The 17,363-nt window shown below is 46.6% G+C and overlaps 1 protein-coding gene across 4 annotated transcripts in view; it reads right to left on the bottom strand.

Annotated features, from left to right (window-relative positions):
* Positions 1 to 17,363, bottom strand: part of CHD6 (chromodomain helicase DNA binding protein 6) — a 586,770-nt gene that overhangs the window by 457,842 nt on the left and 111,565 nt on the right. For all 4 annotated transcript variants that reach the window (XM_029614845.1, XM_029614844.1, XM_029614846.1 and 1 more), the window contains one exon: positions 9,150 to 9,206. In XM_029614845.1, the coding sequence (XP_029470705.1) occupies positions 9,150 to 9,182 (33 nt within the window). In that variant the 5' untranslated portion in view covers positions 9,183 to 9,206. The remainder of the gene's footprint in view (positions 1 to 9,149; positions 9,207 to 17,363) is intronic.

Raw genomic sequence — 17,363 nt, 5'->3', positions numbered from 1 at the left:
TGGATAAAACTCACTGGTCTGATGTTACACTGGGCCACCAGTTGACAAAGTACTGCAGCCTGCCTCTGATCGGAGGGTTCATTATCCCGGGTACAGACAACTGGCTTATTCTCCCAACGGCCCAGTCAAAACCCCATCCCCTGAGTTGACTGAGGAGCCGGCTGGGGTTGGGAGCTCTCTGCTGCCTGGAACAGCCACGAGAGCTCTGATGGTATGAATGGGATCGAGGTCGAGGATAGAACTTCCTCTGGTGAAAGAAAGCCTTCCTGGGCCCCTGCCTCGACAGCCTCTTGGAGAGGGAGGATGGGTCCAGAGTGCTGGTGGAAAGCTGTTGAAGAGTTTCATGATGGTCCCGGAGTTGGGCCACAGCATCCTTCACTTTATCTCTGAACAGACTCTCTCCAGTGCATGGCACGTCCGCGAGTCATTCCTCACTTCTGGCCTTTAAGCCAAGGCCCGCATCCATGCCAGCCTGCAGGCGCCGATTACCACTGTGGAGACTTTCAATGCTGTTTCAAAATCATCGTAGGTTGCACGAACCTTGTGTTTTCCATATTCCAAACTTTTGTGCACCAGTGATATGAGAGTGTTCTGCTGCTGCTGAGGCAGCTGCTAGGCCACCTCTTGCACCTGCTTCCAGATATCCCGTGAGTTCTGATCCATGTAGAGCTGGTAGGCAGCGATGCGGGCAATAAGCATAGCGCTTTGGAACACCTTCCTCCCCACAGCATCCAACGCTCTATGGTCCTACACTGGGGGAGCAGAGGAATGGATTCAAGAGCACTTGGCATTCTTAAGGGTGGATTTGACCACCATCGATTGGTGGGGCAGCTGACGCTTATCGAATTCGGCAGCCTTCTGGACAAGATAAACCCTGTCCACCTTCCTATTCATGGGAGGCAATGCGAGGAGGTGTTCCTACATTCTCAGCAACTGCTCCGTAAGGATTTCGTGTACCGGGACCACCACAATCTCCTTAGGAGGCTCCACAAAGTGAAGAACCTTAACTGTTTTGAGACTGGCATCTTCTTCAGTTAAAAGCTGGAATGGGATGACCTCCGCCATCAACCTGACGAACCCTGCGAAGGTCAAGTCCTCAGGTGGGGACCACCTTTGCTCCTCTGGAGAAGAAGGGTCTGACGGGAGACCATCTGAATCCTCAGAGGAGGATTCCATTTGATCATCTCCCCAGAGGTCATAGGGACCCTCATCCTCACTGTATACCACAAGAGATGGGGCCCTAGATGCTCGGCCGATGTCCAGAGATGCAGGCATCCATGGAAGTGAATGTGGGACTACCAGCCTCGGTGTCTCCATCAGCCTCTGTGGAGCTTCCTCCTCCTCGGAACCAGCGACAACCACCATAACGGTAGGTGGTGGCCTCTGTGCCATCACGGGAATTGATGCCAGCTGATTTGGAAAGGCACCAATGAGCACACAGCTTCTCCAGAAGCAGTACGAGCACAGGCGGCATCAGCTCTGGTGCAGTCGGTGCTGCGGAACAGAAGCCCTGCAGTGCCTGCTCCACTGCTATCTGGACTCGATGCTCCAGCTCCTCCTCAAACGCTGCCGATGCCAACACAGACTGGGAGGAAGGAGGGGTGGCCAGATCTTCCTCGGACCCATGAGGGTGATTGATGGCTGGCACCAGAACCAGTGGAGACCGTTGCAGACCCCTGGCATCGATGGAGGTCAGGCATGCCTCACCACAGGGTCACTTCGGGGGCATCACAGCAAAAGCCAGTGTGTCCCCATGCCCAGCACCGAGCAGCAATGATCGGTGCCAATGTTTCTTGGTCTTCTCACAATACTCGACCCAGTCTTTCCCTGGTGCCAAGGTCAAGGACGATAACCTGACGTCTTCGGTCCGGAGAAGATCGAAAACAGTTGGTTTCCAGCACCCCTATCCACCAGCAGCCTCGACGGAACCGGCAGTCCCGCCGATGTCGATGGCATGTTGCCCATCAGTATGGCGCCAAAATCCTCCAATGCCGAAGGCGATGGCTCAGACTTATTCGATCCAAAGAAGTTGTCAGTCCTGAGAAATCAAAGTTGACATCCCTTCAGGGTTACCTGGGCACAAAAGCAGCAATCCTAGACGTCATGCAATACACCCAGGCAGAGGATACAAACCTCAATAGGATCGGTGATAGACATGTTCCTCGGGCACTGGGTGCATCAGTTGAAGCCAGATGTGGCCATGACGGGGTGAAACAAACAGAAACAAGTTTGGAACTATGGTAGCAGTTGTTGATGAAGAATGGGCACCATGGCACTGCCACCACAGGGGGAATGACCGCGAAAGGAAACTTACCCAAACGCCGAAAACCCTGACTGCGGACACTACAGGAAGATACCAAGAGGGACCTGGTGATGGACCTTTGAAGAGAAAGACAGCGAAAAACCTCAAAAAAGAAGTTTTCCATGAGACAAAAAATCAGAGTTTTAGAGCTCAATCCAACCGCGATGCTGACAGCTCCACAGAGAAAAAAAGAACCTGAAGAGGGACCCCGCATGGATGCATGGTATAGGGCATGCTGGGCATGCTCAGTGTACCTAGACAAAATTTCTAGAAACTTTGACAAGTTTTCTGCATCAGGCTCCATCTGATGATGTCACCCATGTGTGAGGACTACCATCCTGCTTGTCCTTGGAGAATTTGGGATACAATGGTGGCTGGGCATATACCTGGGATGATAAAGATCTTAACAAATGAGATGTGTACATTCATCCAAAAGACTGATGTAGCTATCCTTAACCATAATTTTAAGTCCTACTCAGAAAAGCATTTTAAACTGATCAAGGATAACAACACAAACCACAATTTCCTACAAATAAAAACAGCTGAAGTAAACAGGTATATTCTGAAAGGATAAAAGTCCAAAATAAATTGGGCAAATAAAAACATTTTTTAAAAAGGTATAGGAAAAAAAACTGATAATGCTGTAAATTAAAAAATGAGAGAAGAAAAGAAGAGAGAAAGGAGCAACATCATCATGGAAAATCATGTGTGCAAATTTTCAAAATCTTGTTAAAATCATGGATAAAGCTGCAATCATTAAGATTTGGTATGACAGAAACCAAGATAGGGATTTGACCATCCCGAGCTAAAATCTCTTCAGAATCAACATGCCTTGTGATCTTGGGCAAGTCACTTTACCATCCATTTACTCAGGTGCAAAGGGACCCAGAATTACCTTTTGTATGTAATTTGTTACGTGCCTTGAGCTCAGATTTGGAAAGGAGAGTAATTAAATATAAAAATCTAAACTACACACTGGCATGCAAAGGGGATGGCCTGCTTATAGGCGACTTCAATCTACACAGTGTGGACTTTACCCGATATGAGCTGTAGCTACCTGCTATAAAATCAGCTAGGAGTGGACAAGTTCTAGATGCCCTAAAAGTTCTAGATGCTCTAAAATTAACATTTTTCAGGCAACTAGTGTAAAATTCCACCTGAGGGAGGTTACATTGGATCTGGCACTGATAAATGATCTGGAAAGGAATACGATGAGTGAGGTTATCAAATCTGCGGATGACACAAAATTATTCAGAGTAGTTAAATCACAAGCGGATTGTGATACATTACAGGAGGACCTTGCAAGACTGGAAGATTGGGCATCCAAATGGCAGATGAAATTTAATGTGGACAAGTACAAGGTGCTGCATATAGGGAAAAAATAACCCTTACTGTAGTTACATGATGTTAGGTTCCATATTAGGAGCTACCACCCAGGAAAAAGATCTAGGCATCACAGTGGATGGGGAGGAGGAATAGCCTAGTGGTTAGAGCAGTCTCCTATGAACCAGGAAACCAGGGTTTGAGTCCTACTGTCGCTCCTGTAGGTATTTCTCTATCCCTCTGGGATAGAGAAATACCTATAAACCAGTTTGATATCTCGATTGAGATCGAATGTCAGTATATAAAAAAATAATAATAATACTACTTTAAAACTGTCGGCTCAGTGTGCTGCTGTCAAAAAAGCAAGCAGAATTATTAGGAAGGGAATGGTTAATAAAACGGAAAATGTCATAATGCCTCTGTATCGCTCCATGGTGAGACTACATCTTGAATACTGTGTGCAGTTCTGGTCGCCGCATCTCAAGAAAGATATAGTTGCGATGCAGAAGGTACAAAGAAGGGCAACCAGGATGATAAAGGGGATGGAACAGCTCCCCTATGAGGAAAGGCTGAAGAGGTTAGGGCTGTTCAGCTTGGAGAAGAGACGGCTGAGGGGGATATGATAGAGGACTTTAAGATCATGAGAGTTCTTGACTGAGTAGATGTGAATCGGTTATTTACACTTTCAGATAATAGAAGGACTAGGGGGCATTCCATGAAGTTAGTAAGTAGCACATTTAAGACTAATCGGAGAAAATTCTTTTTCACTCAATGCACAATAAAGCTCTGGAATTTGTTGCCAGAGTGCAGTTAGTGTAGCTGGGTTCAAAAAAGGTTTGGATAAGTTCTTGGAGGAGACGTCCATTAACGGCTATTAATCACGTTTACTTAGGGAATACCTACTACTATTAATTGCATCAGTAGCATAGGATCTTTTTAGTGTTTAGGTAATTGCCAGGTTCTTATGGCCTGGACTGGCAACTGTTAGAAACAGGATGCTGGGCTTGATGGACCCTTGGTCTGACCCAGCATGGCAATTTCTTATGTTCTTAAATGAAAAATGTGGCGGCTGTGCTGTGGCAGAGGGACCTACCCGGGAGCGGTGAGACCATCTGGCTTTTGGCGTCATGCTAGCCCTGTACGCTGAGAGTTGCCTGCAGTTCCGGGGAGAACATCGGAGCTCCACCCCTGAAGCCCCTGACGTCATTGGAAGGGGACGAGACGCCCATAAAATCGGCGCCTGTGTGGATGGTGGTGCGGCTGTGCTGTGGCAGAGGGACCTACCCGGGAGCGGTGAGACCATCTGGCTTTTGGCGTCGTGCTAGCCCTGTACGCTGAGAGTTGCCTGCAGTTCCGGGGAGAACATCGGAGCTCCACCTCTGAAGCCCCTGACGTCATTGGAAGGGGACGAGACGCCCATAAAATCGGCACCTGTGCGGCGCCCCGCCAACGCGGGCGCGCCGGCTTGGTCCGGCTTAGTCCGGAGCAGGACGGAGGAGTGGAGTGGAGAGGAACCGCGAATCAACACAGTTCGCCAAGAGGAGACAGAAGGCTGCATATTAACGTAGTGAGTAGCTGCCTGAACCTTATTTGAAATTTCCTTGAAATATGCCTCCAAAAAGGAAGGGGAGAGTTCGGGTCTACCCCTCCGAACTTCCCCCGAATACAAGTCAGCGTTTAATAACTTCATATACTCCTGCATTGGTGACTGCTTCAGAGGAGAATGTACCCGCTTCGGCGTTGGGGGTAGGAGTCCCCTCGCCGTCAGGGGAAGTGACTCTGTCTCCTCCTGATCCTCGTCGCCTAATAATGATGTCACCCACCGGCTCACCCGTGTTTGCCGGCGAGCAGTCAACCGAAGGGGTTGCGGCAGTCTTGGCAGGAGTAGAACCCGGGCGAGAGCGTCTCAGCTTTCCAGAATCTCCTGAAGGCGCCGCGGTAGGTGTAGTTGAAGGATCAGAGGCGGTAGCATCAACATCGACCCCCAGAGCAGGGAGTGGGAGAAAGAACGGGAAAGCCGATGATGGTGGAGGGAAGCATGGCTGACAGGGTGGGCGAGTCAGCCCATTTCTTGATACCAGCAAAGCCAGCAATTGTGACACTTGACTCATTATGGGACTTAGTGGCTGGTTTGAGTAAAGCTCTATTTGAGACGAATGCAAATGTTGGAATTCTCAATACTAAGATGGAAAAAATGGAAGATAAATTAGAAAAAAGTGAATCTAGAATAAATAAGATGGAAGCTGTAATAGAAAAAAATGTTAATGTTCAAACTAAGCTAATTAAAGATGTTACTTTAGCTTCACGTAGAATTGAGTATCTTGAAAATTACTCCAAACATCTCAACCTTAGATTTACAAATTTTCCAAGGATTGTGGGGCAAATGATGGAAGTAACTCTCAAGAAATATTTTCTTGAAAATTTAAAACTTGATGAACAAGGTTTACCTTGCATCATCAAGCAAATTTTTTTAAAGTCCCCACAGGTGTCTAGATCGCGTGTTGAAAATCAGGTTGAGATTATGGAAAATTTGACTGGATATCTGGAAAATTCCTCAATAGAATTATGTGATAGAGCAACTCTTCTAGTTACCTTTGCTACTGTGCAAGATATGGGAATTGTGATGAAAAATTTCTTTAAAAACATCTCAACTCCATTTTATGGAGCTGGGGTGAGGATCTTCCCGGACCTTGCTCGTGTTACACAGCAAAGGAGAAGGGAATTTTTGATGCTTAGAACACAGGTTAAAAATTTGGGTTATTCTTATGTCTTGAGATATCCTAGCAGGTGCATTATAAAACGAAAAGAAGAATGTTTTGTGTTTTATTATCCAGAGCAACTCAAGTCATTTGTAAATGCTAAGGTGATTTCGGTAATATCTCCTAGCGAGCACTAAGAGGGATCTAGATAATTTCAATCACCAAGTAAAGTCAGCTGTTCCAATATAATATGAAAATGTAGAAATATCTGAGTAATGCTCCTAAAAATTAGTCTCCTCAGATTTCTTTGTAAAGGATTTTGGCCAATTATATTGATTATTGATCCTGGATGTATATATAATTAGTGTAATTATTAATAAGGCTGTATCCTTTTTTCTGTTGTAAGTTTTGTCTTACTTTAAAAATTTGAAAATTATAATAAAGATTAAATTTTAAAAAAAATGAAAAATGTGTCACTAACTTAATGGTAAGGGAAAATTTAGAATCTAATGATTATAGCAGTGAGTGGTTCAATATTGAAGTCAAACCTGAACTGAACCATTAGGGTCCTGGACTTCAGAAATACAGATTTCAAGATAAATGAATGTTATGGAGAACCTACTGGGAATCTAGGAGTTGAAGGAATGAAACCGGAATATGCAACTCTGAGTCTCCAGTGCCACAAACAGATCTAGAGGTCCATATTTAAAAACTAAGTTATCCATCTAAATGCATTATACGGCATATTGAGCCTCTTATCTGGCTAAATTATAGCCAGATATGTTGCTAGCCGGCTATAATTTAGCTGGATATGAAAGGAACACTTTGTGGGCATTCCTGGAAGGGGTCCCGTTATCTGGCTAACTTAGCCGAATATCGGGTAGCAGGTCTAACGTTATCTGGCCTCGTATGGCTGTATAACTTTAGACTTAACCGGATATATTAAAAAAAAAAAAAAAGAATATATCTAGTTAAAGTAAAGTTCCATTTAAAAAAAATAATAAAACCTCACATTGTAGCCTGTCCCCTGCCTCCCTCCCACCCGAGTTGCAAATGCCCTACGGAGCCGAACTTGCCACTCCACCAAAACAGCCCATTTAATGTTAACAGAAAATTATTGGGGCTGGAAGTCCCCCCTCCCCTATCCCTTGCTCCTACTTCCCCTTATACTTAAAAAAAAAAAATTAAATCCCACGGGCTCCAGATCTCCCTGCACCCCTAGCACCCACCCCAACCCTTTCCCTTCTAACCCTCCTCCCCTTGCCCTGAAACCTTTACTTGAAGCTTGTCTCCAGGAGCGCGGTAGCCTTCTGCCTCTGCTAGGCAACTACGATGGAGGCGCACGCAGGATTTAATTTTTTAAGTATATGGAGAAGTAGGAGTAGGGAGACTCCCGGCCCCAATAATTTTTTGTTAACATTAAACAGGCCCTTTTGGGGGTATGGCAAGTTCAGCCCCATAGGGCCTTTGCAACTTGAGTGGGACGGAGGTGAAGGACAGGCCATGATGTGAGGTTTGGGTTTTTTGTTTTGTTTTTTTTAAATGGAACCTTACTTAACCGGATATATTCAAAAAAGGATATATCCGGTTAAGACTAAAGTTATATGGCTAACCATAGCCGAATAACTTTATACATAACCGGCAATATTCAAAAAGAATACCCAGCTATGGTTAGTTTATGTTTAAAGTTATTCAGCTATGGTTAGTCGAATAACTTTAATTGGGGATATTCAGTGAGACCTTTATCCCACTGAATAACCAGGAAAAGTTATCTGGCTAACTTTAGCTGGATAACTTGTCTACTAAAAGTCCTACTATATATGTACACCCTAGTTTTCAGGGTATCCACAATGAATATGCATATTTGCATGCAAGGGAAGCAATTAATGCAAATGTATCTCATGCATATTTATTGTGAATATCCTGAAAACCAGACCTGTTTGCAGCACCTGAGGACCAGAGTTGCATACACCTGGCATGGACAAACTTTGTAAGCAATAAGAGGGAACACTGAGTAGTCATCACTTCGGCACCTGCTTCACGTGTGGCTGACACCATTATGTTGTACGGCTATACGTTTGTATGTATCTCAGTGCAGCCAGTGCCATTTTTAAATCTATCACCAAGCAGGGCAGAAGTGAGTAGGACACTGTTCCTGCCCTTTGGACCTCAGGGAGCCCTCACAAAAGAGTTACTGGCCCCAGCAATATTTCTAGGTAATAAATGGGGAAGAGGGACAGAAGGGCAAGGCATTCCCATCTGGGCTCAGCTAAGCCCATCCGGGCCTGTGTCTTCTTCTGTATGGCAGGGTGGGAGCTAGTCAAGAGAGAGCTGTGGAAACCTTGGTTGGCTTTTTTGGGGGGTGGAATGGTGCCAGAAGGCCTCAGGGAGGCCAATTTTAAAAAATATATATATAAAATTTGAACATGTTCAGGTATTTTCACAAAAGGCCATTTTCGGTTCATTCTATTTGGAACATACTAAAAATGGCCTCATTCATTGTTTTTTTTTGTTTTTGTTTTTAACAAATACACATCCCTATTAACTTCAAGAAACTCAATTAACATCACGGTAAACTAGCTCCTGAAGTGGCCATGACTGCATAACAGGGAATCATAACAGGGCAGTACTATTGTGTTTGGTTAACATACTAAAGGCCTGATTTACTACGTTTTTTCACATAGATTCAGAATAGGTAAAAAGCCCTACTAAATCCGACCCTGAAGTTATAAATGGATGACCATCCCTAAACACGTCATCATAAGTATCCTAACATTAAGATATATTGCAGAAGGATATATTTTAAAAAATATACGCTCACAAACCTGCTTTTCTTTCTTCTGTATTTTCATTATCATCAATTTGGGGGGAATATTTTATACCTGGAAAAACCAAACCAAAAAAAGTCATAAGGACATTTTCAATGTAGTCCTAATGTAAATGTTACTTAGAAAGTGCCCATATGGCCCTGTTGGGCATTTTTTATTATGAGGGAAAAGAGGGAATGGAGTGATATGTTCAAATTTTCTCTTCCCCTCAATCTCCACCAACCCTGCTGCAGTTGCAAGGGTAGCTGAAACAGGAAATACTAGGCTATTTGATAAATAAAGGAAAATTAGGACTTACCTGATAATTTTCATTCCTGTAGTACCAAGGATCAGTCCAGACTGCTGGGTTATGCCTCCCGTCCAGCAGATGGAGTCAGAGAGAAACTGAAAAGGCACCACTGATATACCCTGGTGCGCCCCCTGCGATCCTCCAGTATAATCCATAACAAAGCAGTATGAAATTAGAAAACAATGGCAAATTCTGTGACTAGCTCAATATAAAGATGAAACGTATATGAACATATGGAAAAAACGAGGAAACCATGAAAACAAGCAAGTGCCCGTAAAAAACGGAACCCGAAAAACACGAAAAAAACAACAGTTGCGGGACTCTACACTCTTCACTGAAATGGGTGGGCGTCTGGACTGATCCTTGGTACTACAGGAATGAAAATTATCAGGTAAGTCCTAATTTTCCTTTCCCTGTACGTACCAGGATCAGTCCAGACTGCTGGGAAGTACCCAAGCTGCCCTAAACGGGGTGGGACCCTGACAGTCCCGCACGAAGCACACCACTGCCGAATGAGTCCACCGTCGGAGCGCGCACGTCCAAACGGTAATGTCTCGCAAAGGTGTGCAATGTCTTCCAAGTAGCCGCTCGGCAAATTTCCTGCGAGGAAATAAACCCACTCTCTGCCCACGACGCCGCCTGGGAGCGCAGAGAATGAGCCTTAAGACCCTCCGGAACGGCGCGACCTTGGGAAATGTAAGTAGACACAATCGCCTCTTTCAACCAGCGTGCGATCGTAGTTTTTGAAGCTTTATTTCCCTTCTTTGGACCACCCCACAAGACAAACAGATGATCAGACAACCGAAAGGGGTTGGTAACGTCCAGGTACCGCAAGAGCGTCCTTCGAACATCCAACTTGCGAAGTTCCGGTTGCCGCGACGCCTCAGCCCCGTCCACCGCAAATGCCGGTAGGTCCACCGTCTGGTTGACGTGAAAGGCGGAAACTATCTTAGGCAAAAACGAAGGAACGGTACGTAGAGAAACCCCCGAATTAGAAATACGGAGAAAAGGTTCCCTACAAGACAACGCCTGAAGTTCCGAGATTCGGCGAGCTGAACAAATAGCGACGAGAAAAACAGTTTTGAGAGTGAGATCCTTGAGAGTAGCCCTTCGTAGAGGCTCAAACGGAGAAGTACAAAGACCCCGGAGAACCAAATTTAAACTCCAAGAAGGACAGATAGGTCGCACCGGGGGTCGCAAATGTTTAACTCCCTTTAAAAATCGTGCAACGTCCGGATGCATGGCAATGGAAACTCCGTCAAGTTTACCGCGGTAACAGCCTAAGGCTGCTACCTGCACACGCAGAGAATTATAGGATAAACCCTTCTTTAGACCCTCTTGCAAAAAAGTCAGAATATGAGACACCGTAGCCTTCCGCGACGGCACTTCCAGACCCTGACACCAGGAGTCAAAAACCTTCCATACCCTGACATAAGCAACCGAGGTAGAGGGCTTACGAGCCTGCAGAAGAGTAGTAATGACCGACTCGGAATATCCTTTCCTTCTCAATTGCCGCCTCTCATAAGCCAAGCCGCTAGACAAAAGCGATCGGCCTGGTCGAAAAATACTGGACCCTGCCGAAGGAGTCGAGGCAGATGACCGAGCCGCAAGGGGCCGTCCACTGCTAGATTGATGAGGTCGGCGAACCACGGCCTCCTCGGCCACTCCGGAGCTACGAGAATGACGGGTCCCGTGTGGGATTCTATGCGACGCAATATTTTCCCCACCAACGGCCACGGTGGAAACACATACAGAAGAACGTGCGCAGGCCAGGGAAGAGCTAGCGCGTCTACGCCCTCCGACCCGTGTTCCCTTCTGCGACTGAAGAAGCGAGCTGCCTTGGCATTCAAACGAGTTGACATGAGGTCCAACCGGGGAGTTCCCCACCAGCGACAGATGAGTCTGAGTGCCTCGGGAGATAGTTCCCACTCTCCCGGGTCTAGTCGTTGCCGGCTGAGATAGTCTGCTTGAACGTTGTCGACTCCTGCGATGTGGGACGCCGCAATCCGAGACAGGTGCTGCTCTGCCCACACCATCAACTGGCTGGCTTCGGTTGCTACCGGTAGACTCCGTGTACCGCCTTGCCGATTTATATACGCTACCGTGGTTGCGTTGTCGGACAGAACCCGAACTGCTCTGTCCCGAATCAAAGGCAGAAAGTGCTGTAATGCCAGGCGAACCGCCCTTGTTTCCAAATGATTGATCGACCACTTGGTCTGAGGAGGCGTCCAACGTCCCTGAGCGGACTGAGACTGACAGACTGCTCCCCAGCCCGTCAGACTGGCATCGGTCGTGACAATGATCCATTGAGGCGGATCCAAATCGGTGCTTTGGAGCAAGTGGACCGGATCCAACCACCATTGTAGACTGGTCCTCGCTGGGGGTAAGAGTGGCAAAGGTATCTGAAACTCTTCCGATTTGGGGTCCCAACGAGACAGAAGCGCCCTCTGTAGCGGCCGCATATGCGCAAATGACCACGGAACCAAATCCAGTGTGGATGCCATATATCCAAGAACCTGTAAGTAATCCCATACCACAGGCAGGGGAAGGGCGAGGAGACGGTGAACGTGCGCCATCAGACGCTCCATCCTTGCCTGTGGGAGAGAAACCTTTCCCACTTTCGTATTGAACGAGGCGCCCAGAAATTCCAAATTCTGGGAGGGGATCAGATGGCTCTTGGTGTAATTGACCACCCACCCCAAGGAGTGGAGCCGGTGAAGGACTGCCTGAATCGCATCTTCGCAGAGACGTCGCGATTTTGCTCGGATGAGCCAATCGTCCAAATACGGGTGTACCAACACTCCGTCTCTCCGAAGACTCGCCGCCACCACCACCATTACCTTGGTGAACACCCTCGGAGCTGTCGCCAGACCGAACGGAAGAGCACAAAACTGGAAGTGAGATCCCAGGACCATAAAGCGCAGAAATCTTTGATGGAACTCTTGTATCCCTATGTGCAAGTAAGCCTCCGTGAGATCTAAGGAAGCCAAATACTCGCCTTTGTGTACCGCCGCTATGACCGAGCGCAGGGTCTCCATCCGAAACCGAAGTATGCGCAACGCCCTGTTGACTCGCTTGAGATCCAGAATCGGCCGAAATGTGCCCTCCTTCTTGGGAACGATGAAATAGATGGAATAACGGCCCGTGCGTTGCTCGGCGGGCGGCACAGGCACTATTGCACCCAGCGCCTGCAATCGCTCCAGGGTCTGAGCAATTCGCTGTTGCTTTACCTGAGAACCGCTGGGAGAGATAAGGAACAAATCGCGCAGGGGCCTTGCAAAATCTAGGGCGTAGCCATGAGATATAATGTCGAGGACCCATTGGTCTGAGGTAATTGTGGCCCATTCCTCCCGAAAGTAAGAGCGTCGTCCTCCTACCTCCGGGACGGAGGAATGGACCGGCGTCCCTTCATTGAGCCGCCTTAGAGGTGGCGAAGGTATGAGACGCCCCTGCGCGTGCCAGCCTTCTACCACGAAAGGAAGGAGTCCATGACTGGGAACGCGAAGACGGCTGTCGGGTAGCAAAAGAGGACCCCCTTCCCGAGCGAAAACGGCGTTGCCTGCGAAACCGTCCGCGGAAGGTACCCGAAGGGCGAAAAAATCTAGGCTTGTCCTCTGGCAACTTAAACACTTTATTCTCCCCCAAAGATCGGATAAGGTCTTCTAACTCAGTGCCAAATAACAACTTGCCCCGAAAGGGAAAGGAACCGAGTTGGGCCTTGGGGGAAGAGTCCGCCGCCCAATGACGCAGCCAGAGTAACCTCCGTGCCGACACAGCCGAAGACATAGACCGGGCCGAAGTGCGGAGGAGGTCATAAAAGGCATCCGCGGCGTAAGCCACCGTGGATTCTATACGGTTTGCTTGCTCTGCTTCATCCGGAGGCAGATCTTGAGATGTCAACATCTGTTGTACCCAACGAAGGGTAGCCCTTTGTACCATGCAGCTGCAAACGGCCGCCCGTACTCCCAAAGCCGAAACCTCAAAGATGCGCTTAAGCAACGTCTCCAGCTTCCGATCCTGAAGATCCTTAAGGGCCGTACCCCCTGTTACGGGAATGGTGGTATGTTTAGCCATGGCAGAGACCGCCGAATCCACCCTTGGCACCCTAAGGAGCTCCAAGGAATCCGCAGGGAGAGGGTAAAGCTTATCCATAGCGCGGCTGACCCTAAGAGTTGCCTCCGGATTATCCCATTCCCGGGATACAAGCTGAAACAGTTTATTATGAAAAGGAAAGGCATGCGCAGGCGTGCGGAGCCCGTCTAATTCAAAATCCCCTGGCTGGGAATTGGAGTCAACCTGGGGTACTGGAATCTTTAGTTCCCGAAGAACATGGGCAATCAAGGGATCCAGTAAGGGCTGGGTGACAAGCCACCCCTTCCGGAGACCACAGTGAGGAACGCAGGCAGTGGACACAATTACCTTGTTTTTAAAAATTTATTTTTTTTTTTTTTTTTTTTTTAGTAGTGCTGCCACCGGCAGCTAAAGTACCTCACAGACAAGTGGCTGGTGGAGCCTGCAGGGGGTGTAGCACACCCGACTAAACTTTCTTCTCCGAGGAATGAAACTTCTCAGGAGGCGGATAGGGAGAGTGACCGGCCCACCGATTAATCCTCCCCTCCTCTCACTGGGTAAGACTGAAAAAAACCCCGGGAAAAGGCTGTAGGGCAGTGCCCTGCCTGGCCTGCTATGGCTCCACTTATTATTACCAAATTAGGTACAAATCACTAATTGATCTAGTCACAGGATTTCTCCTCTATATTAAGTCAAACCTGATAGGGAAATCCCTTCACAATTCAATTTACAGGAGATCAGGACCGCAAGGTTATGCTCTCTCATCTGCTGGAGTCAGAGATATACTGGAGGATCGCAGGGGGCGCACCAGGGTATATCAGTGGTGCCTTTTCAGTTTCTCTCTGACTCCATCTGCTGGATGGGAGGCATAACCCAGCAGTCTGGACTGATCCTGGTATGTACAGGGAATTCTGAAATACACCATCTTACCTGCAGTTACTTGCAGTTTGCTTTTGTTATTTATGCCACAATTCCTCTATTTATATGTCAGTAATTAGACAACATATGTAAATATATGAGCAGTAGTAAAAATTAAACACCAGACAGTTCCAATTTACATTTATAAGGAGTCTCACCAGAAACAAAATTCCATGTAATTAAATTTTGTAGATATGTTATTCTTCAAGCATCGAAAAAAAAACCCCGAAATACAAAGCATAACATCCATGTGGTTACAAAAACATTGTCCCTCTGGAAAGAATTTGAGATGATAACTCGCTCTATCTACTGTCTGATTAAATATTTATTAGTAAACCAAGCATAAATTGTTAAAGATCGTGTGTAATAAATTGATGTAAAGTCAAGAGAAGACAATCGAAGAAAGGAACTGAACAACAAGGCAGTGAAAACTGCTAAAAACTTCAGTTAGAGTGACCTGAAAGTTAACTTTTCAGTTGACAAAGCGCAGGTTCTACTACTAAAGGTCTTAAAATGTATACACAGTGTGCAGATGGATAGGATTTAATATAGAAACATAATATGGTGGCAGATAAGAATCGTAAGGCCCATCTATAGTATGCCTAGTCTGTAGCCAATTGCAGCATTTTGGATCCCAGCTTATCTCTGGCATTCCCTTCATGTCTTTACAATTAGGGATATTCTGTGCTAATCCCACACTTTCTTGAATTATGTTACTGATGTCCATATTCAGAGAGTTTGTTCAGGTAACTTAACAGTTACCTGGACAAAAACCTGTAATTGAATGTTTCCCTCCTCCTCCTCCTCACTGGCTAAATTTTACCGGGGTAAATTTTTACCCCGGTAAAATTTAGCTAGGTACCAATAGAGAGGTTGGAAGGCATTCCAGGGCCAGGCTTAATTTTAGCCAGTGGTGCTGATATTGAACATTACCCAGCTACACTTATATGGGTAAGTCTGGTTAAAGAAAACACCGGCCTGAAGTTACCAACTATAGGCGAGTATATTCAGCGGCTCACTTACCACGCTCCCTGCGTTGCTGAATATGGACTTCACTGTTTTTACCTCCACCAGCAGACTGTTCCATACATCCAACCACCCTATTCATGAAGAAATATTTTCTAATGCTACTTCTGAGTCCATCCCACTTGAGCCTCATTACGACCCGTGTTCTACAACAGTATTTTCAAACTCAGCTTTATGACCCAGTACAGAGTTCTGATATGCCATGAACTCTGTTCCCACACCCATTCCCACTGCAAAGCTGACTCTGTGGGGGCTGGGAGAAGAGCTGGTTCTTCCTCAGCATTCTACTGCCAACTCGCAGATCCACACAGCTTTCACTAAGTTTGAGCCATGAGGTATCCATACACCCATGCGGTTCTCATGATAATTGCCAAGGGAACAGGAGTACAAGAATCGAGTAGCTCAAAGTGACAGAGCCTTTGCAAGATGAGAGTTGGTAGCACATCGCGAGAGGAACATTGGGAGAGAATATGAGAGGCAGGGACTGAGAGTGAACAATGAGACTTGAGAATGAGTTATTGAAGGTGAGTGGGCAAGAGAGTAAGCAATAGGGGTGAGAGATGATGGTGAGCATTGGGAGGTAGGGAGACTGAGCAATGGAGGGTGTATGGTGAGATTGTTAGAAATGGGGAAAAAAGGAAATGGTGGGGTAATGATAGTGTTAACACTAAAGAAGGGGGGGGTTGTCAGCTTGAACAACAGAGGTTGGAAGAGAGAGAAAGATTAATGAAGGGTGGGGGTTAGACAGCAAGCACTAAGGAGTGTATAAACAAACAGTAGAGGGATCAAAGTAAGCAAGGGGAAAGAGTGAGCACCATGAGCAAGAAAAAAGAATGACTAGCAGATCTGATATGCAGGTAACCCTTTCATCTTTTGAACTAGATTGAAAGGAGATCATTAACAGGCAGTTCCCATCTCAATAAATGTAAATGAAATAACCACAGCACAGTTTTCAAGCACTCAAGTTGATTGGTACACTCGGATATCCCCAATGATCCCTTAAGAACCCCTCAGAACCAGTCTAAGTCCTCAGGTGTGGGTTGTAGGCCTGGTCTGAAAGCAGATATGCAAGCCTTCTAAGCTTTTTTGCAACATGGGCAGAGCACAATCACTCCAACAAGGCAGACCCCAGTTCAAGGCCAGGTCATGCTTTTTTCCCCTTTAGTCTCAAAATCTATTCCTCTCGGGCCAATACAGAAAACTTCGCGGGAGAGCGCCCACTCTCCTGGGCATGCGATCCAGTAAATAAATTTATGTAAATGAGGGCTGTGGTAAAGGAGGTGCTAGGGACACTAGCACGTCCCTAGCGCCCCCTTTTTGACAGAAGCAGCAGCTGTCAGCAGGTTTGACAGCCGATGCTCAATTTTACTGGCTTCAGTTCTCGAACCTGCTGACAGCCACGGGTTCAGAAAACGAATGCCAGCATAATTGAGCGTCTGTCTTCCAACCCGCAGGCCGCGGGCAGATTTAAAATTTTTTTTTTAATTATTTAAAAAAATTATTTTTGGGGGGCCTCGGCCTTAATATCGCTATGATATTAAGTTGGAGGGTGTACAGAAAAGTAGTTTTTTCTGCTTTTCTGTACACTTCCCCAGTGCCGGCCAAAATTTATGCCTGCCTTTGGTAGGAGTTAATTTCTGAGAGTAAAATGTGCGGCTTGGCTGCACATTTTACTTTCTGAATCGCGCGGAAATAACTAATAGGCCCATCAACATGCATTTGCATGTTGCAGGTGCTATTAGTTTCGAGGGGTAATAGCGCGTCGAAAACGCACGGCCAAACGCGGGCTAACAGTGCACTCCACTGGAGCGCACTTTACTGTATCAGCCCGTCTGTTAGTAGTGTTATTCTATGCACTCAAAACTGGACTCAATCCTAGTAGTGGAACCTACCGTAGTGGTTAAAGC

This window comes from Rhinatrema bivittatum, chromosome 8 (assembly GCF_901001135.1).
Source record: "Rhinatrema bivittatum chromosome 8, aRhiBiv1.1, whole genome shotgun sequence".
In the NCBI taxonomy this organism is placed as follows: Eukaryota; Metazoa; Chordata; class Amphibia; order Gymnophiona; family Rhinatrematidae; genus Rhinatrema; species Rhinatrema bivittatum.
Note: the sequence above shows the minus strand (reverse complement) of the source record. Positions and strands in the feature narration are given on the sequence as shown.